At 49.6% G+C, this 22438-nt stretch overlaps 1 protein-coding gene across 1 annotated transcript; it reads left to right on the top strand.

Annotated features, from left to right (window-relative positions):
- The first annotated feature begins 10660 nt into the window (after positions 1–10660).
- Positions 10661–22042, top strand: LOC146765079 (uncharacterized). Its single transcript, XM_085562168.1, is given in 5 exon segments — positions 10661–13561; positions 18555–18563; positions 18998–19446; positions 19449–19588; positions 19971–22042. Coding segments are annotated over 5 exon segments (1737 nt in total). The 5' UTR covers positions 10661–12854; the 3' UTR covers positions 20403–22042.
- Positions 22043–22438: the final 396 nt, after the last annotated feature.

The following is a 22438-nucleotide window of genomic DNA, read 5'->3' as shown; positions in this document are numbered from 1 at the left end:
TGCAGAGGTGTAACCCACCTAAAGGATTAGATAAAGTTGGGAGTTGTAATAACGTCCAATATGTAGGAAATCAAACGGGTTGTAATAAAATAAAATATATCGGGTCCCCCACCTCTATTAATAGTACCCTCTGGCCAGTTCCAGAAGGAAAAGGATGGTATTGGCTGTGCAATGATACTGCATGGAAAGTGTTACCTGAAAATTGGGTGGGAACATGCACCCTGGGAGCCGTAGTCCCAAACATAACTATACATAATCGTTTATCCGAAGGTTGGCTTCAAACACATATTCGAAGAATTAGACGGGAAGTAGAAAATCCCCTAATAAAAAGGCAGAATGCATTTCATTCCTTTGCTAGATGGTTTCTCCCTTGGCTAGGGGTAAGTGAATTAGAAAAAGCTATAATAAATATTTCAGCAGTAGTAGAAGACATTGAAAATAAAACAATAGATGCAATTCAAGCACAGCAGATTGAAATAAATAGCCTTGCACAAGTAGTGCAGCAAAATAGAATGGCTTTAGATTTATTATTGGCTTCACGAGGGGGGGTTTGTACCATTATAAATACAAGTTGCTGTGTATATGTAGATCAGAATAATCGAATTGCTACAGATTTAAGTGAAATCTGGAAACAGACTAAGATACTCCACGAGGTAACCAAGGATGACACCTCGTGGGGATTTGAAGAATTGTGGAAAGTCCTAACATCCTGGTTACCTAATTTGAATTGGTTAAAACAACTTTTTATTTCCGTAATACTTGTAATATTGTTAATTATCATAGTCTGGATTTTAATTAAGTGTGTCTTACTTTGTAACAAAGAAGCAACTAATGTTGAAAGATATAGATATGGAGGCGTAATATGATTGCAAAAGAATTTGCAATGGTTATAGAAAAGGGGGGACTTGATACAGGGACCTGACCTGTTCAGAACTACTTAAGGGTTAAATGACTAGAAAAGAATTAAGTGAAGAAAACGTTATGTGCTATGTATATGCACCAGTATCCTGTTATTCTAGACATTAGCAAACAGATGTAGAAACTTTGTCCTTGGCTATGTATTTTACTCTGATAAGCTTCCTTTACTCTGATAAGCTTCCTGATGATATGTAAAGAATGCATACTCAGCAGATGGACTGTGGTCAGTTGAATAGGCCATATATCATGAAAGGAGGAAAAGATGGGGCCCAGAGCACAGAAAAACTACCACGCATGCTCGAAATAAAAGTTCAACTAGCGGACAGAGTGATGAAGACTATGGACGACCACCAGAGGACCCCTGACGACCACCGAAGACCACCCAAAAATGCAACTACGCTTGCGCATCCTTATCTCGGAATAATCATGAATATGTAAATAATTTTCAGGACTTGTAATGAATATGCATGTTTTAGTAAGATAAATCACAGCTTTCTTAGCTGCACGGTGCACATGTTAGGAGGAGAGATCCCCCATGTGCCCAGCGCTGCAATAAAGAATATCTGTTGCCCGGATTGCTTCCGTCTTTGATTCAACTTCACTCTCTAGAACTCATGGAATCCTGCTGAAAGAAAACTGTCATAACAGTAAAATCTAGTAAAAGAATTTACTATGTTTTAAGAAAAGGGGGGACTGAAATAAGAGATTTTCCAAAGATCAATTGAGCTAACAAAATGAATGTATCAAAAATGAATGTATCAAAATGAATGTATCAAAATGAATGTATCATGTTTGTAGAATCATGTGTTGAATTTTAAGAAACCTCTGCCATAGTGCAAAAGACATAAAGAAAAAAAAAAATCTTTAAAGCTTCTTGTAAAAAGACAAATACCAAAGAAGACCAGGAATGCAAAGAATTCAGACAAGGAGGCTCCCCTGTCGAGGATGATAAACTTACCCAGATAACAGAGCAGAAAGCCAAAAGCGCATGCGCAGAGGAGAAGAGTTCAAAAGTTCAATGCAGAAGAAGGCTATGGTTTCAGCCTCAGAAGAACACCAGAGACCCCTGTAAAGACCACCACAAAAAACCACGCACGCCCAGAAGGGCGTGGATCTATTTAGCATGAGAGGCGAAGACAGGCGGGGCCAGGGGTTGAATATGCATAGAAAAGTTGTGTAATGTATTGCATATGGAACACCTTTGTGAATAAAATTGTGGGACAAACTCCAGCTCGGGGCACAAGATTTTGGAGAGCTATCTCACTTGTACCGGGCGCTGGCATACATACCCACTTCATAACTACATTGAGTTGTGGAGTCAATTTATTTATTCCGCGTATCGCTTCAGTGGGCAGCTCAATCCCGCCTCGGGCCCGGGCCCGTGCCGGGGCTGTTCCTCATCTCCGGCTTTCCCCTCACGCTGCCCGGGGGCGCCGAGAGCGCGGGGCGAGTCGGGGCCGTGCGCAGAGCCCGCCCCGAGCTCGCTGCCATTGGCCGCCGGTGCCGTCAGTCGCGGTTGCGGCGCGCTGATTGGTGGGAGCGGGGCGCGGCGCGGCCCCGGCGGCGGGCTGAGGGCGGCCGTGGCCGCCCAGCGCCGCCATTGGCCGAGCGGCTGTGCGGGCCCGGCCGCGGCGGCAGCGGCCGGAGCGCGGTGAGGCGGCGGCGGCGGAGCTCGGAGGCGGCCCCGGCGCAGGTGGGAGCCGCGCTGGGCTCTGCGGGGGCTCGGGGCCGGCTGCGGGCGGAGGGGGCGGCAGGGGGCTCCGGCGGCTCGCCGGTGCCGTGTCCGGCCCGTGCCGGCCCCGGGCTGAGGGCGCTGCGGGAGCGGCTGCCCGCGGTCTCCTTCCCGCCGGGGCCGGGCAGGAGCCGCTGCCGGAGCAGCGCTGGCTCGGCCCGGCTGCTGTGGGTAGGACAGAGGGGTTGCCCCGCGGCCGGGAGCGGGCGGGGAAATTCCCGTCGCCGGAGGTTTGTGCGCCCGGAGGAGAGCGAGGAGTCCTGTAAAAGTGACTTTATTGCCGAGCAGGGGCAGAGGCCGTGGGGCATTTGCCGTGCGCTCTCTGCCGTGCTTGTAGTCCGCAGCCTCCTTTTTATCCTCATTTTCCCGGCCGCATCTCCCTTTGCCTTTGCCCACCGGCTGAGTTCCTTGGAAGGTTCCGACTTCCCGATGCGCCTGCTGCCTGTCCTCGTTAATGTGCACCCTCCTTTTGTATAACAGCCGATATTCATGGCTCTGCAAAGTCTTTGTTCTTCTCCACGAAGTTCGGGAATGTAGCGGGACTTTGAGCAGCTGTCTGGGTCAATTTGGAACATTTATTGGAACTGATGGTTTCTCCCGCCAACAAAAAAGATTAAGAAACACTATTTCCAAGGGCCTGGAATGCCAGGACAGGGGGGAATGGCTTCCCACTTCAAGAGGGCAGGATTAGATGGGATAATGGAAAGAAATTGTCTCTTGTGAGGGTGGTGAATTTCTGGCACAGGTCTGCCAGAGAAGCTGTGACTGCCCCTGGATCCCTGGAAGTGCCAGGCCAGGCTGGACAGGGCTTGGAGCAACCGGGTAATGGGAAAGTGTCCCTGCCCACGACATGGGGTGGAACGGGATCATCTTTGTGGTAGTCTTCAACCCAAATGATTCTGTGATCTGTTTGATTCTTTGATCCTATAATTCTGTGATCTGTTTGAAATGGGTACAAAAAAGGCACAGCAGCTGGCAGGGACCGCAGGAGCCACTGTGGTCCCCAGCGATGGCCCATGTGACTGTGGTCGAAGTCATGTTGCTGTTCTCCATCTCAGAGATCAGTTCCAGCCTTCTTTGGGGCTCAAGTGCAGTCCTCGTGCGTGAAATTAGAAGCCTAGTTTTACTTTAGTCCCGACTTTTCTGCAGCCTTTTTTAGTCCTGCACCAGTGTGATTGTGAAATGTACTCCCTGAATCCTAAGCAAACACAGACTTGCTGGCTTTAACCTGCCTGTGGCAGGGAATTCTGCAAAAGAAAGCCTGAAAATATTGCTCTGCCTGTTTTTTATTATGCAAAAAGGAATATTGCTGCTCCTGGTTGTGCTGGCTGAGCCCTGCTCTCTCTGTAGGCCAGGTCAGTGCTGAAGGTGTTGTGCCTTCTGGTGTTCCTCAGCTGACTGACACACTTTGCCAAGTTACTTCCTTATCTACAAGTGCCCAGCCCTATCTCCAGGCAGATTCACTCCTTGACTCTGTTTTGTCCTTCCCGTGTCCTCTTTGGTTTTGGGATTATTCTCGGTGCCCTCATTCCCTGTCCTTTTGTAGTCGTTTGTGGGTCAGGAGGCCTGGCTGCCACCTGCATCCCCTGGCTCAGTTGCTGGATGAGCTGCACTGCCAAGGTGTGGAGCATGGTAAAAAGATGAGAGTTGCTGCAGCACAGAAGAGGAGAAGCAGCATTCGTTTAACCCTTGGTGTGCCAGGGAGCCACGAAAGCGTGTCTCATTCCATCCTTTCCATGCTTACCAATACATAAACTGCTCTCCTGTTTCCTTTGTTATATTTTTCAGCACTTTTCCTTTGTCATCTCTTTGCCAACAGCAGTTTGAGTCACTTAGTTTTCCACAAACTCCTATTTTTTCTGCTAACAGATAACCTGATCCCATCCCCTGGTGAAATGTTGTGTTCCTCATTTCAGTGGCTTGGTCGGAAAAAGGTCAGGAGCTGGAGCTGTCTGGTTGGTTCTTATTCTGAGTACAGCTTGTAATCTAATGATGCCATTGAAATGATAAATGGGTTCTCTGCCTCCTGATAGGAATTTGTGAAAAACGCAATCACTTGGTTTTTAAAATTTTTAAAGTTTAATAATAGTAAAATGGTAAAAAAAGTAGTAATACATTTAGAGTAATAAAAATTTAGAGTTAGGACATTTACAAGACAATAAAAAAAAACAATTACAGAGGTCCGGATGCTCAGGCACTTAAACCAAGACGAACATACCTTGGGATCTAGAGGAATCACCCTTAAAACAATACACAATTAGCTTCTTATAGTAAGAAAACCATAACTTCCTCTTCTCCGGAAAATTTAGGTGTTCCTTGAGTGAGTATCTCATTCCTTAAACCCCTCCTCCACATACATAGTTTCTCTTTTAACTACTAAAGCTTCATTTTATCTGCAAAGCTACATTTACTATACTATTAAAATGTTAATACAGCACAACTAATCAATATAATATAATGCATAGAGTAACTATCTGCATAGAGCCATATAACATGCATTTTTAACAAATTTGTTGGGGTTCCCAGTGGCTGGTCCATGGTGATGTAGAATTTGTTCTGTTGGCTGTTAAACTTTTCCCCATTTTTGGGCTCTGCCTCAAGCTGGGGCTGCATCAATTGACCCCATTTTTGTTATTCCATCATCAAATTCTTGATTTCCAACTGATTTCCCTGAACTTGTTATAGCAAAAACCCCACTGCTCTGATACACCCTGTATAGCACAGACAGTGACAGCAGATGTTGGAGTGGGCAGAGAGATGATCCCCCCCTTATTTTAGTGAAGTTTTCACAACATTCTCCATTTGCTGTTTCCCTTTGCAGCTTCAGCCATTTCTGTTGCAGTGTCAGAGATCCTCAGCATGGGCTCTGCCTTCAGCTGTGCAGATTCCATCTGTGCAAGCAGGCAGAGCTTGGGGTGAGGGGCAGAGGGAATCAGCCAATTCCTGCCCCAGGCAAGAAGAGCCAGGTACATTGTCCCCACTTTGCCCCAGCAGTGTTAATTTGCATTTCTAAAGCTCCTCCTGGGTGCCTGGAATGCAGCTTCTCTTCCACAGCAGCCTTCAGCAGCCTCAGTTGTGCCCCCCGCCACAACCTGCTGCTTTTTTTTTTTTCTTTCAAATAATCCATTTAGTATTTGTGACTTAAAGGGTCACCTTTAAATCTCTTCTAGTTTTGCAAAGTGCAGCCTAAAGGTGAGTGTTGAAAAACCCAGACCAAAATTTTGGTATCTCTTACAGAAACATACACAAAAAAATTCCAAGGCAATTCAGTTTTTTCTACTTCTCCTTGGAGTAAAAATTCATTCTTACATCCCTAACCGAAACCTAACCGGAAATACAGAAGTAGGATTATTACAAAAAATACTCTAATGCTCTAAACTTTGCACTGATACTGCAGGAAAAAGAAAACCTCCACCAATATGTTTAGTGTTAGAGTCAAGGCATTACTTGATTCTGACCAGGATGTGCAACAGAGATCATTCCATCCCCACATAGCTCGGGTGTGCAGAGAAAATCATTCCATGACACGTGCATTTTACTTGAGTTTTCCCAAAATTGGTACAGTCTAAAGCAATCTCAATCCACTGGTTTAATGTTCTGTAGTTTCAAGTTGTGCAGTTTTTAGTATTCCTTTGCTTGTGCTGTTAATGAGGTGGGAAGTGCTGGATTTCCTTCTCAGCCTTTTGCAGACCAGGTGTCTGCAGCCCTGCCTGGGGCAGTGTCTGGGGTAGGTGTTGGTTGCTGTTTGCTGCTGGGGTTGATGTTTTGCTGCTGGTCGTTATCTTTGTGGGTCTCTTTTGGGCCATTCCCAGTGTGTTGAGATGTTAAACTCATCTCCACTGAGTGGTGTAACATCCCTTAACAAAACCTTTAACATTTCTTTCCCCAAGGCCAAGGCAAAGCAAGCCTGAGTAGAGAAATCAAAGGTTAACAATGTTCAAGTCTATGAGCTGGTCTATTTTCCATGGATGCAGTGCCAGGCAGGGCAGTGTGTGAGTGTGAGTGAGAGCCAGAGTGGAATTGTCCCGGTGTCTCCCCAGCAGCTGTGGCAGTGCAGGCCCAGAGAGCACTGAAGCTGCAGCAGTGTCAGCAAGGGCTGGCCCCGGTGGCTGGAGCTGCCCAAGGAGGGTGGCCAGGCCAAGGATTTCAGCAGAGGATGTGTGGGGCAGGCCCAGGGCCTTGCCCCGCTGTGGAGCCCTGGCTGCTGCTGCGCTGCCTTCAGTGCAGGCTCAGGGGGGCCTCCCATCCTCCTGCTGCAGGCGGGAAGTGCAAATCTCCGGGGCTGCAGAGACCTGGAGCCCAGGCTGAGGGGTCCCCCCGTGTTCAGCTGTGCTGGCGGCTGTTTCTGGCCTCGGGGCCCCTTGGCATGGGCCACGCCACTTGGCCACCAGTGGTGCTGCTTTGCACTCCTTAGGCAGAGCCCATGTCCTGCTTGGATGTTGGCAACAGCAAAGTGCCAAGGCAGGCTCTGTGCCAGCCCAGCTTCCTGGGGGAGAGATTGCACCAGAGACAGGATTCTGGCCACAGACTGCTTTAAATGTGCATCCCTTATCTCCACCCTGCACTAGGTGGAGAATTCCCAGGTAAGGATTCCTGAGATCAATTGCAAGGGGAAATAATTGAATATCTGCCCTAGGTCTGGCTCTTCTTCTTGCCCAAGCCAGTGGCAAAAGCCGTACCCATGGCCTCTTGGTTTCTATCCCCAGCTTCCAAAGGTGTTTCTTTCTTTCCCCATTCATTCTTTGTACCCAGCCTGAGCTGTGGGGGATGCCAGGGGTTCTGGAGGTCCCATTGTATTCCTAAAGCTGCCATAACCCCCTGGAGGATCTTTCCTGTAAAATGAGTTCTGCTCTCTGAGTCTGTTGCTTCCACAATCCCTTTTATTGGAATTATGTCTTTTAGAAATGCCTTAGTAAGTGATCCAGTGGTTGCTGAGCAATCAGAATTGCTTTTGCCCCCCTGTTAGGTGAGATGGTGTCACCAGAAGATATTGAAGCCTTCCTGCTCAGGGCATTTCAGTGCCAGGCTCTTACAAGCACACACAGCTGTGCCGGTTGAGCTGACCATGGGGGGTAACCTGTGCTTTGTCTGATTCCCTTTCCTCAATAACAGCGTGTGTTGGAACTCTTTTCCCTTCTGCTGCCCTTGAAGAGCCATCCACAAAGACATTTTCTGCCTCAGGCCAGGCAATGTCTCCTGAATCTCCCCCAGGCTGGGTCTGGAGCTGTGTCACTTGAATGCAGTGCTGGGTTTCTTCCCAGCCCCTCTGTGGGCTGTTCAAACAGGAGGCTGGGTTAAACCCTTCCCCTGTCCTCAGTTCTGAATCCTCCTGTGCCACTGAACAAGTTTCACACTGTAATAACCGAGCACTGCTCATCCATTGCGAGGCTCCTTTGGAGATCAAAGCTTGAACTTGATGGCAGACTGGAACAGTTGGAGATCCTGTTGTCATCAGGTTTTGGGCCTGGGTTTCCGCTGAAGCTGTGGCTGCACAATTCTGCAGGCAATGAGGCCACTCTGGCCACTGGGTGAAACATTTTGGCCCAAGAATTCCTTTGGCATGGCCCTGTTTAACATTCCCCTACAATTCCAATTTCTTTTCTGAGTCTGGAAGAGTCACAGCTAAGGCATCAATATTTTTGGGTTTTCATTTTCTCAAGTTTTGTTCACTTTCTCCTGTCCATACCACAGCATGGAAGCTGTCTGGGGTTAGAAAGTCCTACAATGTTCTGGCTGGAACAGAGAATCCTCAGTCCAGGTTGTGTTATTCCCTGTTAATCCTCAGAATTTTTGCAGCTCCCTTTTCGTCCTGGGAAGTGTTACTTCTGAGGTTGCCCAGACCCTCTTTGTGTCAAACCACAACAAACTTTTAGCAAAATATATCCCTAATATTTAACCTTTTTCTCCACCATTTGCACTTTTTTTTTTTTTTCAGATACACAAAAGATGTTTATAGCCAGAAAATTCAGCCATTTCACAGGGTCTTTGTCTACCACTTGTTCTTGTCCTCCTCATTGGAGCCATCTGATTCCCTGACTGGCAGGATAGGAGTGCTGTAGGGAGACATCCCTGGCTCCAAGAGCCCTGCCTTTAGCAGGGACTCCATACCAGGCTGTGAGCCCTTCCTTCCCTCCCCTGGAACAGAGTGTTGCTTTTAGACACCACTTGTCCTGTTTGCTTCCAAGTAATTTGGAGAGGCTCCACATCAAATTTTCCCTTTGGGTCTGTCCACACCTCTGGGTTCACTTTGATTTATTGAAAAAATATGGGTATTGATCTAGTACTGATATCGAACTGTGATGGACAAAAACCTCTCTAACAGGTTAAAGTTAGAAAGTGTGTGTTTATTCGACGCTGGGCATCGTGCGGGATCGCTCCCAAATACACACCACACCTTGCAGGTGATTACAGTGTATTTTTATCCATACAAGTATTGAGTACACAAAATACAAATACATATTCATAATTTTGGTACATCCCATTACCCGCTTCGTATTCTAATCACTCCAAAAGCTATTAAGCATGCTTAGTTTGTCCCTTGAAATGGGTCTGTGGTCCCTTTCATGGGGAGAGGTCTTAAAAGGAGGAAGTAAATGAAGTCTTCCTCGTTCTGACCTTTCTACCTTCTCAATGCAAATATGACAAATGAACTCTTGGTAGAACTCCCATTCCTTGTCTTCAATTAGTTTCAGAACAGAGGAGGCCCACAATTGTCTTATGTTCCTAAAAGCTATTTATCAGTTTCTATATTCTTCATTATAAACCCAGCTAACTAAACATTGTGCTGACAAGCAATAAAATATTAGTTAACTACTAACTCCTGACTTCATCAAGTCTACTCATTTATTATTATTATTTTAATTAACTCTAGTAAAGCTTATTTCTAACTAAAATCTTAGCTCCTCTAAAATCTCTAAATTCCTTAAAGTTTACATTTCAACTTCAGCACAAGCCTTGCCAGACATTTGACACAAAGGTACAGCAGCAATAACCTCTGTATCACCTTTTACAATATTACAATGCCACCATCAGATTCCTTCCTAGTCAATTACAATCAGAGTAGGAAGAAAAAGAAATTATTTCAAATCTATCCCCCACAGCTCCTAATAGTGATTGAACAAATGACACCAGCTCAGCTTTCCCATTTATTCCCTTAATAATGAAAACATTCCTTTACAATTTTCCCCCTTTAGGTGTAAGATTCAGAGTGGATGGAGAGGCCCCTGTGTCCATCAGGAGAGGCCTCCTCTGGATGCAGGCCCAGCCTGAATGTTCTCCAGGGCTCCAGTGTGGTGGGTCCCCGGTGGGATGGGAGCTCAGAGAGCCCTGACAATCCATGTCCATGCAGGGGTGGACTTGCTCCTGCTGAGGGTGCTGCTGTCTGTGCTTGCAGTGTCCTTGTGGGCTGCAGCTGGAGCCCTGACTCCTTCCCAGGGGCTGTTTGGGTGGGCTCTGCCCTGGCCAGGAGGGCAATGCCTCTGCCAGGCGCTTGTGGCCGACCCTGTCATGCCCTGGGTGCTGGGGCCCCCTTGGGCCCTGGGGTTGATCCCTCAGGGGCTGTAGGAACTCTGCCATGGCCTTTGCCTTCAGCTTGGCCTTTTGCTCATCCCTTCTTGCCTTCAGCTGCTGTGCCTTTGTGCCCAAGTGCTGCAGGGCCTTCTTGTGCCACTCCTGCAGCCCGGTCACTGCCTGTGGGTGCTCATCCTGTGAGAGCTGCTGAGCTTTCTGCAAAACCTTTCCTTTCTGCAGGGACCCAAACGAAATCCTGAACAGAAAATCCTGATCCTTCCATGTGCACTCTGCATTTCCCAGCTGTTCCTTTGTTTTCCCCCTTGTGCTCAGGGTCCCTGCCCAGCCCGTGTGGCAGAGCCGGTGCCTGTCCTGCCGCAGTGTCCAAAGGCGGCCCCCCCGGCGGGCAGGGCCGGCAGCTCCCCGGGGCCGGGCAGCGGCCGGGGCGTCCCGCAGCCTCCTGGGGGCCGGGGGCCACTGCCGGCCCTGCCCGGGGCTGGTGGGGTCAGGCAGCGCCCGGCGCTGAGCCCCGGCTGCCCCACAGCCCTGGCCCGGCCCCGCAGCTCCCCACAGGCCCCCAGCCCGTGCTCCCGGTGCCGCACCTCTGCGCCCGGTGCTGCCGCTGCCACCGCAGAGAAACCCCTGGCATCCTGACCTCCTTCTTTTCCTGTCTTGGGCAACTGGGAATTCAAAATATCAGCTGGCAAATTGTGAGGTTAAGACTCTGTGGAAAAACATCCCAATCCAGAGTATTTTTCTGTTCCTCCTCTTTTCCATCATCCTTTTTCTTACCACATAGATTCCTCCTGCTGCTTCTTGCCTGAACCATATTGCTGCACACTCCCCTTCACCTGATTCCTTCCCAGCACACCAACACCATCCATCCCCTGTTGTACAAATCCCTTCTCCACTTCCTCAGCATTCTCCCAAGGGACCCTTCAGAGACATTTTGGGGTCATTATCCCTTTGGCCAGGACCCCTCCCTGCCTTTCCCTTTTCTCCCCTCCATGGGTGCCCTGCCATGTTCACTCCCCAAAGATCCCAGGGCACTCACTGATGAGATTTTCAGTGGTCTCTCCCTGCTGACTCTTCACAGACCCCCCTGATGTGTTACTGGTCTGTCTCCTGGTCACTCCCGGGTCCCCAATCAATCCCCGGTGCTGCCAGCCAAGGGAGCCGATCACCCAAAGTGGGTGAGGCACCTTCAGCTGCACTCCCTGCCCACTGCCCCCGAGAGTGGAAGGAATTGGGGATGAGCCCCAGGGTGTGCGGAAAAATTGACATCAGCAGAGAATTCTGTCCACAAAGCAAACAGAGGAGTTCTGTAAAAGTAATTTCATTTCTAAAAATGGGAGAGGCCATGGGACATTCCCCATGGGATCTCTCCAATTGTTGGAGGACACAGCCTCTTTTTCATCCAAAATTTCCTGGCCACATCTCCCTCTGCTTTCCCCATTAGCTGAAGTACTTGACAGGTACAGACTCCCCAATCCAGCTACTACAGACCCCCTTAATATGCTCCCTGCTTTTATATCGCAAAGGATATTCATGGCTCTGTTATGTCTTTGCTGTTCTTCTGGAAGTTCATGAACTGAGCAGGACCTTGGCTGAGCAGCAGTCTGTGTCATCAACTGATAACATTTTCTGAAACTGATGGCTTTTCCTGTCACTTCCTTTATGTACAGGTTGCTGGCCCTATCTCCGAGCAGATTCACAGCATCTGTTTGTAAAGACACTTTCCTGTTGTTCCTTGCATGGGGTCCCCCGTTTGTGGGACATCCCCCCTGGAGCAGGGTGTCCCCTCTGTGCTGCAGCCCCAGGGCTCGGGCAGAGCTCAGCCAATCAGAGCCCGCGGCGCTGATGACTCACCAGTTGCCAGGCAGACTCGCAGCTCCCCGCGTTCCCCACCTGGACCCACCTGCGCCCCCCCCTCGGCCCCATGGGCCCCCGCGAGGGGAATTTGGGGAGGTGGGAGTGGGGCAGCGCCAAGGCCGGGCCCCCCCGCGCTGTCCTGGCGGGAGCAGCTGCAGTGGGGACCGAGTGCGGGCGGGAGCGGCCGAGAGCCCAGCGCTGCCCCAGCCCGACCTGCCCCAGGTCCATCCCTGCCCCTGCGCTGGGATGCTGTGGGTGTGGGGGGAAGAGGGAGCCGGCAGTGGGTGCTGGGCCTGGGGGCAGGAGGAGAAGGGAAGGAGAAGCAGGCTTGAGGAACAGAATGGTCAAATGATGCAGGTGGCAGGAGAAGGTGGGATTGAGCAGGAGAAGGAGAAATAAAGGAGGAAGAGGAGTGTGAGGAAGACGAGATACACAAGAGGAGGAGGAGAAGGAGCAGAAAGAGGAAACAGCAGAAGGTTCCACCCCTCCCTGTGTCTGCAGCCTCCTTCCAGCCCCAGGAGCGCTGCTCCCCCCACATGCAGCAGGTGACTATGGAAATGGATCCACGATTTTCACGGGGTGAATCTTGGTGTTTCTGAGCTTTCTTTGGCTAAATGTTGGTGCTTTGGTTTTATGTGGCAACTGAATCTTTATGTTTTGGAGGAGGCTTTTGATGAGTTGTGATGTTTAGGGAGTTTTTGTTCTGTGTCTTGAAGTTTGTGGGATTTTTGGGCTGAATCTTGGTGTTTTGGAGATTCTTACAGACACAAGATTCCCAATGACTTCCTGAGATGAACTTGGGCAAGGAGGAACATCCAGTCCAATGTGCCCTCCTCTTGTTTTTTCCCCAAACCAGGATTTGTCATTCCTGGGGCGTGGCTGGATGGAGGAGGAGGAAAAGCCCCAGAGATGCTGCAGGAGGAGGAGCTGCAAACCCAGCTCAGGGAGCTGCGGGGAGGAAAGAGCCCCCCTGAGCCAGGAAGGCGGGCGGAGATCCAGGCAGAGCTCGGAGCTGGTGGAGAAGCCTCATGGCAGGGAGAAGCCCCACAAGTGCTTGGAATGTGGGAAGGGTTTCAGCTGGAGCTGCACCCTGATCCGGCACCAGAGAATCCACACTGGAGAGAGGCCCTGCAAGTGTGGAGAGTGTGGGAAGAGTCTCAGAGACAGCTCGGACCTGGTCCGGCACATGGTGATCCACACCGGGGAGAGGCCCTATGAATGCTTGGAATGTGGGAAGAGCTTTGGGTGGAGCTCAGACCTGAGAAAACACCAGCGGATCCACACAGGGGAGAGGCCCTATGAGTGTCCCCAGTGTGGGAAGAGGTTTCAGAGCAGCTCCACTCTTCTCGTACATGAGCGGATTCACACAGAGGAGAGGCCCTACCGCTGCCCCGACTGTGGGAAGGGCTTCAAGCACAACTCCAGCCTCACTGTGCACCGGCGCATCCACACTGGGGAGAGGCCCTACGAGTGTAGGAAGTGTGGGAAGAGCTTCTCACAGAGCTCAGCCTTGACCCAGCACCAACGGAGGTGCCACTAAGGGAAGCCCTGTGAGTACCCCGAGTGAGGGAAAAGCTTGGAGTGAGGGAAGAAAGGGAAGAGCTTGTATTATCTCTCTCTAGGCAGATCGAGAATGATTCAGACTCTGATTCAGAAAGGTGCTGAGAGTAAAACTCCGATTTATTCAAAATACACTGCTCTTTTATACAGAGCTTCACAAGGATCAAATCCTTTGGTTCTGAAGTGAAAACAACCTACAGCATTGGTGCAGAGTGCTTGACGCATAGTGATAGAACTTAACTATAAAGAATGTGATAAACAAGAGAGATAAAGAATTATTTACATTCTTTCCCAGCTCTTTCCCAGGCTTTTTGCCTGGCTAGAAACTCTCAGTTTCTTTATTTGACTGAATCTGAGACCCACATTTCCCCCTTTTTGTTTAAAGAAGGAGGTGGGGTTTGTCAGAACACCTTGCAAAGAAGAGGACAAATACAACTCCGAGGTTCACTAGTTGATAATTCAAAACCCCCATTGGATGATGACTCAGAACAGTCAAAGAGATTTTGACTTACACCATAACTCTTTACAAATTTAACTGTTAAATCTAAAACTCCATCACCAACACTAAAACATTGTTAGTCTGCTTGTAATGCTGGCAGTCTAACTCGTCACCAGTCCATGTCCAAAAGCAAAGCGAATCAAATGTTCATTTTCCCCTTGTGGAGGGGCCGGCTGACTGATGGTCGGTGTCTTGAACATCATCTGAAGATTGTGATGGATGGTCAGCACCATGGTCACCGTTCACAGGCTGTCTGTTGACCACATTCTGTTTCTGCTGTCTCAAGTCAGGGCGAACACACTTCACAGGTATCCATCGTACCCCGATACCTGTGGAGACACATGCATACCTGCGGCCCAAGTAATGAGGTTTCATGGGCCCTCCCACCTATTGGTGACAAGGTCCCACACCCAGACCTTCGCTTGGGGCAGGTGCTTCTCACCTGCTGAATGCAGTGAGAGAAAATGATTCAAAATAACAGGAACCTCTGAATTCTTTGGCACAGATAAATGGTTGATTGTGTACAAAGCTTTCTCCAACTGACTGTGTGGAGTCTCTCCTGGCATTCCCCCTTTTTGTTTCTCCAGAACACACTTTAAAGTGCCATGCGTGCATCCAACAATGGCTTGAGGTGTTGGTGAATGTGCAGTGCCAAACTTGTGTGAGACTCCCCACAGGCGCAAAAGCTGACGTACCTTGTGTGAGGCATAGGCAGGGCCGTTGTCAGTCTTTATGCATGAAAGTATCCCCAAAACTGCAAAAGCCATTCTCCAATGAGCAATCACGTCGCGACTCTTCTCCCCCATGTGAACAATTGCCCACATGGCTGACGAGAAGGTGTCGACAGACACATGCGCATACTTGAGTCGACCAAACTCGGCAATGTGTGTAACATCTGTTTGCCAGAGCTGCAAGGCTTTCAGGCCTCTGGGGTTCACCCCTGCCAGTAAAGGTGCAGCAAACCCATGACAGTCAGCACAAGAGCTGACAATGTCACGAGCCTCGGTTGCTGTCAAATCAAACTTATTTTGCAAAGTATGTGTACTTTGATGAAAAAATCATGTGACGCCTTGGCTTGTGCAGTTCTATCAGGCTGCGGTGCCATCCACGCAGGGTTAGCCAACGTATCATCCCTGGCATTACCTTCAGTTATAAAACCTGGTAAAGTGGTGTGACTCCAAATGTGCAGGACGTAGTATGGATGAACCCGGTCCTGAGCTGCACACCACAATGCTCTCAGCAATTGAAACAAGACGGCATTGTTGACCTCCTTCAGCAGTGAGCAATCCAGCCACTTGGTTATGTCTGCAACATACGCAGAGTCAGTGACCAAATTCAAAGGCACCTGAGAGAACCTCTGAAATGCCATAGCAACGGCTTTCAGCTCAAGCAACTGGGCTGAGCCGGACATGTGGCCTTCCAGCACTTGCCATCCAGACTCCTTCCAGGTCACAATGGCCTTTCCCGTTTTCCCTGAACCGTCAGTGAAGAGAGTGGGTTCCCGCACTGGCACTTGACTATTTTTCGGTCGCAAGGATAGATTGATTGTCTTTGCCAGTTGCAACATTTGTGACTGGGCAGATGGTAAACAATTTGCCCTAAAAAATTTTGCAGTGCACATTGCAAAGGAACATTGTTGATGAGACCCCACTCAAAGGTGTCCCGTTCCATTGGAAGGACGATCCTTGCAGGATCGGCTGCCATCAATTGCAAACACCGATAATGGCATTTGATTATCAGCTGGGCAACCAAATCAATCAGCAAAGACACTATCTTTTTGAGTTGATGGGGTAAAATACCCACTCTAAGATGTGCAAAGGATCAGGCCATTTTTCATCTCACTAGCCAATGATACCCGTGGGATGACTGTCTGGATAGGTAATGAAAACAGTGATATCAACCGAAGGGTCTACTCGGTAAACCTGGCGAGTAGACAGAGCCTTTTGAACCTCCTCCAGCACTTGCTGCGCTTCAGGAGTCAATTTCCGAGGCGAACTCAGGTCTCGGTCTCCCCTTTAAAAGTTTGAACAGCGGGGACAGCTGTGCTGTGGTCAGCCCCAGATAGGGACGTAACCAATTGAGGACCCCAAGCAATCTCTGGGAATCATTCAGGGTTGCAATAGTTTCTGGAAATTGCACCTTCTGATGCTGAATGGTTCGCTCCAGAATCTTGACCCCCAAATACTTCCAAGGAGGTCAGCTCTGAACCTTTTCTGGAGCCACTTGCAGTCCATAAGAATGCAAGGCGGAGAACAACTGAGGCCAAACCCTCTGCAGTTCCTCCTGAGTGGGAGCCACCACCAGAATGTCATCCATGCAATGATAACAATACACGTCAGGGAACTGCTCGCGGATTCCGGACAAGGCCTGGGCCACATACCATTGACAAATGGTCAGACTGTTCTTGCAGCCCTGTGGCAAAACTTTCCATTGATATCTTCATACAGACTGATCATTGTTGACAAAAGGCACAGTAAAAGCAAATTTTGGTCTGTCATCAGGATGCAGAGGGATCGTAAAAAAACAATCCTTCAAATCAATGATCAAGATTTCCCAACCTGCAGCGAGCATGGTAGGCAAGGGCATACCAGGCTGCAATGCCCCCATGCTTTCCATGACTGCATTGACTTTTCGGAGGTCCTGTAACAACCTCCATTTCCCCAACTTTTTCTTGATCACAAAAACAGGAGTGTTCCAGGGACTGGTAGAAGACTCAATGTGTCCCTGGCAAAGCTGATCCTGAACTAACTCCTGAAGGGTGACTAATTTTTCAAATGGCAGGGGCCACTGGTTCTCCCAGACGGGTCAGGTCACCAGCCACCGTAAAGGCAGTGTAGGGTAATCTGCAAACTTCAACACAGTGACGCCTGTCAAAAATCCATCCCAATGCGCACACCCCAGGCTGCCAGCACATCCTGCCCCCAAAGAGTGACCGGAGCTGCAGTAACATAGGGCCGAACCTTAGCTGTCTGCCCTTCTGCATTTTTGATCAACACAGCCTGCCGGCTCACAAATGTCTGTGCTGCACTCCCCAAGCCTTCAATGGCCACTCCCACAGAGTCTAAAGGCCACTTAGGAGGCCACACAGAGGCAGAGATGACTGTCACATCGGCCCCGGTGTTGATCAAACCTTGCAGCTGGATCCAAGGCAGGCTGGCACCTGGTAAAATCACAGAGCACATCATCTGCGGACGGTTGGCAGAAATGAGCGCAGACTAGAGGACTCGCTGCAGTCCCGTGGATCTGGAGCCACCATCTCCATGCATCAGTTGATCTGCCCTGGGAACACACGACTGGAAAGGCACAAGTTGAGCAATGTGGGTTCCTGCTGGAATAACGACAGGAGGGGAGGGTGTGGAAACCATAGCACAAGTCTAGCCCGTAAAATCAGAATCAATGACACCCGGGTGCACAAAGACCCCCAAAAGGGTAGTGTTAGATGGCCCCATCAACAATGCACCCAGTCCATGACCTAAAGGCCCAAATGCATTCAGAGGGACCCTGTGCACCTCAGTAGAATCTAAGATGACTGCTGCTGCGGTGTGTACATCCACCCCAGCAGAGCCGTGGGTGCCTGTGTCGAGTTGACTGGGGCACCCTGCACTGGTGCTGCGCTCTGGGGGATCACTTGTGTCAGCGCGCAGTTCCCCTGTGCGCTCCTGCCCCCGTTTCCCGAGCCTGTCAGATGCTTACCATTAGCATGTTAAGCAGACTTGCATTCCTTTGCAAAATGACCTGGTTTACCACACCTGGAGCACAGAAAATTAGAGTCTGACCCCTTCTTAACTTTTGTCCCCTGCCCCTGCTTGCCCTTCTTCTTCCCCTTCTTGCACCAACCAGTCCCTGAGGACAACAGGCCTACCCGCAAAGATGCTGCCAGAACAGACATTTTATGGTCCACTGTACCAGCTTTGGAACAAGCCTCGACCATGTCTGTCAATGACGGATCGCCTGGCAATGCATCTATAATTTTCCTATAGTCCTCATTTGCATTGTCCCTTGCCAAAGTTTTGCACAAAACCTGTCTCAAAGTCTCATCATCAGTCTGCTTCTCCAAAGCAGCTGCAAGCCTCTCAACAAATGGCAGGAACAACTCTTTGGCCCCCTGTGCTATCTTTACATATCGTTGCCTGGGAGCAGCTGTCTCCAAGGTCTTGAGCAATGCCACAAAATCCGAGAAGGGAGGGAGAAGCAGGCTTGAGGAACAAAATGGTCAAACAATGGATGTGGCAGGAGAAGGTGGGATTGTGCAGGAAAAGGAAGAGTAGCAGGAGGAAGAGGAGTGTGAGGGAAGAATAGGGATACAGGAGGAGGAGGAGCAGAAATAGGGATCACCACAAGGTTCCATCCCTCCTTGTATCTATAGCCTCCCCTCAGCCCCAGGAGCATTGCCACCCCACATGCAGCAGGTGACTGTTGAGGGGTTCCACGATTTTCACAGGGGTGAATCATGACATTTCTCAGCTTTATTGGGTTAAATGTTGTTGCTTTATTTTTTTTAAGGTGCAGAATCTTTATACTTTGGAGAGAGTTTTTGCTGCATCTTGATGTTTGGGGAGGTTATGATCTGTGTCTTGAAGTTTGGAGGATTTTTATGCTGAACTTGGTGTTTTGGAGGTTCTTACAGACACATGATGCCCAATGACTTTGTGAGATGAAGTGGGGACAGGAGGAACTCCCAGTCCAAGGTGCTCTGTTCTTTTTTTTCCCCAAACCAGGATTTTTCATTCCCAGGGAGGAATGAAAATGGAGGAAATGGAGGAGGAGGAAAAGCCCTGGAGATCCCGCACAAGGAGTGGCATCAAACCCAGCCCAGGGAGCTGCAGGGAGGAAAGAGCCCCCCTGAGCCAGGAAGGCGGGCGGAGATCTAGCCGGAGCTTGGAGCTGGTGGAGAAGCCTCACGACAGGGAGAAGCCCCACAAGTGCTTGGAATGTGGGAAGGGTTTCAGGCCGAGCTTGGATCTGATCCATCACCAGGTGATTCACACTGGGGAGAAGCCCTATGAGTGTGGGGAATGTGGCAAGCGTTTCAGCTGGAGCTCCAGCTTGAGACTTCACCAGAGGTTCCACACCGGGGAGAGGCCCTTTGAGTGTGGGGAGTGTGGGAGGAGCTTCAGCCAGAGGAGCTGCCTGATGCAGCACTCGGTAATCCACACTGGGGAAAAGCCCTTTGAGTGTGGGAAATGTGGGATGAGCTTCAGCCAGAAGGGCTACCTGATGCAACACCAGAGGATCCACACTGGGGAAAAGCCCTATGAGTGTGGGGAATGTGGGAAGAGCTTCAGGCACAGCTCTGGCCTGAGGAGACACGAGAGGATCCACACTGGAGAAAAGCCCTACGAGTGTGGGATGTGTGGATGAGCTTCAGCCTGAACTCCCAGCTTATGGAACACAAAGAGATCCATACTGGGGAAAAGCCCTACAAGTGTGGGGAATGTGGGAAAAGTTTCAGAGAAAGCTCAGCCCTGATTTGGCACAGGGTGATCTGTTGCAGAGGATAGATAGATATCATTGTTATCTTAGCTAGCCGAATGTCACTTCTACCCTTGGATGAATCCTGGAGTGAAATGGACTGTTCCATCCCACCCCTCAAGAGATTGTGGTTCATCCCGCACCTCTGTACCTGCCCCTAAAACAGAGTCTGTAACCCCATTGGCCCATGCCTTGTCCCAGCCCACCTGGGAGCCCCTGAAAAGGGGGCTCCGAGGGGCCATGCAGCCTCTTGGACTTCCTCCCTCCTCCCCTCTTGGACTTCCTCCCCCTCTGGGGCTTCCCCTCTCCTAAACCCTCCGTTTCTCTCTCCCCTCCCCCATCCTCCTAAGCCCGACCATGTGCTACGCCTGAGAGCACGAGGCTTGGGCATTCCTGAATCTTTGAATAAACCTCTCCCCTCAAGAGCAAGCTTCAGAGATCTCTGCCTCCCTACACCCCCACCGTGCAGAGGAGCATACTCTTCCCTCAGTGATCCACACTGGGGAACGGCCCTACACCTGCTTGGAATGTGGGAAGAGCTATGGGTGGCGCTCAGACCTGAGAAAACACCAGCGCATCCACAGCGGGGAGAAGCTCTACGAGTATCCCCAGTGTGGGAAGAGGTTTCAGATCAGCTCTAGTCTCCTCGTACATCAGCAATTTCACACAGAGGTGAGGCCCTACCGCTGCCCCGACTGTGGGAAGGGTTTCAAGATAAACTCCCACCTCACCGAGCATCGGTGCATCCACACCAGGGAGAGGCCCTACGAGTGTGGGAAGTGTGGGAAGAGCTTCTCACAGAGCTCAGCCTTGTTCAAACACCAAAGGAGGCGCCACTAAGGGGGGAAGCCCTGTGAGTTCCCCAAGGGTGGGAAGAGCTTCTTACACTCCTCCCAGCTCCATCCTCCATGGGAGGATCCATGTTGGATGATCTTCAGTGACCCTCACTGGGCAGATCCCTGGTGATCTATGGGCCTGGTCATCTGTGTTGGGAAGACACTTGGCTGGGAGGCTCCACATCTTCCTCGTTCCCTGTGGGCACCTAGATAAACCCAGTGGCAGGAACATCCATTGGGGCACAGACCAACAATGGGAATTCCTTGGGAAGAGCAGATTTATTGACTTTCAACTCCATAAAATCTTTTGCATTCAATCCTATCTTCTGGCGGCATCAAAGAATACTGAATGGTCTTGGAGGTATGTCCTAGGTTGACTATATGATGCTTGTATCTCCAATTGTCTGTTCTGTTTATGGTGAATTATAATTTTTGCAGCTTTAAGACTTGTTCCAAGAGCAAAGGAGGGAGAGAAGGGCAGAGTATGTTTTCAAAAACTGCACTCACTCCTCCACATTCCTGCTCCTGGGCCAGGTTGTCTGCAGATGGACAGACAGAGGTACAGAGCTCTTCTTTGCTGTTAATTAGTTTGAGCTAGCTGTGGCAGAGAAGTTCCCTGGACTGTGGCTGCTTTTCCCTTTTCTTTGGACCTGTTTAAACCTGCTCTGGCCTGAGCACCCAAAAGAGCACCGGCAGCTCACACCTGTGGCCCAGCAGGCCAGGCCTGGACTGTGGCATTTCCAGCACTGGAGGGACTGATAAGAGACTGAGTGAGCTGAGCTACAACCCACGGAGGGACTTTCTGAGTTTGTCTCTCTTTTAGAGCAGCAAGAGGTTTTATTGTTTAATATTGTTTAGGTTTTATTCTTTAAAAAACAGTTTTTTCCACTGTTCTCCAAGGAGATATTTTTCCCAAACTGGCTGGGGGAGGAGCCAATTGAATCTGCTTTCCAGAGGAATCCCTTTGGAGGTTCTCTCCCAAATTTGCTCTGAACCAGGACAAGGTTTTTTCCAACTTCAGGGATACCACGATTTTGATTTCCTATTGCCCAAGGGTGTCTTCTGCAGCCAGATGGTGGAAAAACTGGGGAAAAGACCAAGATTTTGGAGACAGTGGGGTAGAAACTCCACCAAAAGGTTCTTCCCTCCACCCAAGCACGTGGATCCTCAGCCGGCATAGACATGAAAGTCTTTTTCTTTTGGCCTTGATTTTGTTTTCATTTCTCTTTATCCCTTTAAAATATCCAATATTGAAGTAAAAATAGACATTGAACTAAGTTAGTGGATGTGGTCATGGTAGGACACAGACATGGTGGGACACATGTAAGAATGTGCCCTCTGTTGACAGAGTAAACAAGTTAACCTTTTGTTCCCTTAAAAAGGACAAAAGGCCAGGTGTTTCTCTCCTCAATTTAAAAGACACCTCATAGGACCTCTGGGACTTCACCTCAAACTTAAGGGTAGCTAATTGGACAGGAGCCAAAAAGTCCCACCTAAGCAATTCCCTAGAAAAGAAGAGAACAAAAGAAGTTAATTGCTTTTGTGAAGTGTTTTAGCAAGAGCAAGAACCTCTTGCCCTGACTTGGCTTTTCTCTGTAAAAAGCTTTTTTATTTTTGCCTTTTATTAAAACTTTTTATTCCCAACACTGTCACATGAGCCATCCTGCTTGTTTTATGCCACCTGAGGTAGCTGAGCTATCAAGGGTATAATGCTTATTTCTGAGAGCTTATAAGACCAGGCTCAAAAAGAGAAAAAGCATTAGACATGGAGAGTGACATGGGCACACATGGACATGGACGGGGACAGGCCCATCCCTAGGGACAAGGGGAGACACAGGCATGGATGGAGACATGGGGGACAGTGACAGGGATGGAAACATGGTGGGGAGACAGCCATGGGTGAGGACATGGTGGGACATGGGCAGTGACAAGTGGGGACATGACCATGGCCGGTGCCATGGGAGGAACTTGCAGGGGATGAGGGGGATGCTGGGTTTGAAGAAATTGAGGGTTCCTGGGCAGGACTTGGACCTTGCTGAG

This window comes from Lonchura striata, chromosome 28 (genome assembly GCF_050655825.1).
Source record: "Lonchura striata isolate lonStrDom1 chromosome 28, ASM5065582v1, whole genome shotgun sequence".
Lineage (NCBI taxonomy): Eukaryota > Metazoa > Chordata > Aves > Passeriformes > Estrildidae > Lonchura > Lonchura striata.
The sequence above is the reverse complement of the archived record's forward strand: the minus strand, read 5'-3'. Positions and strand labels throughout refer to the sequence as shown.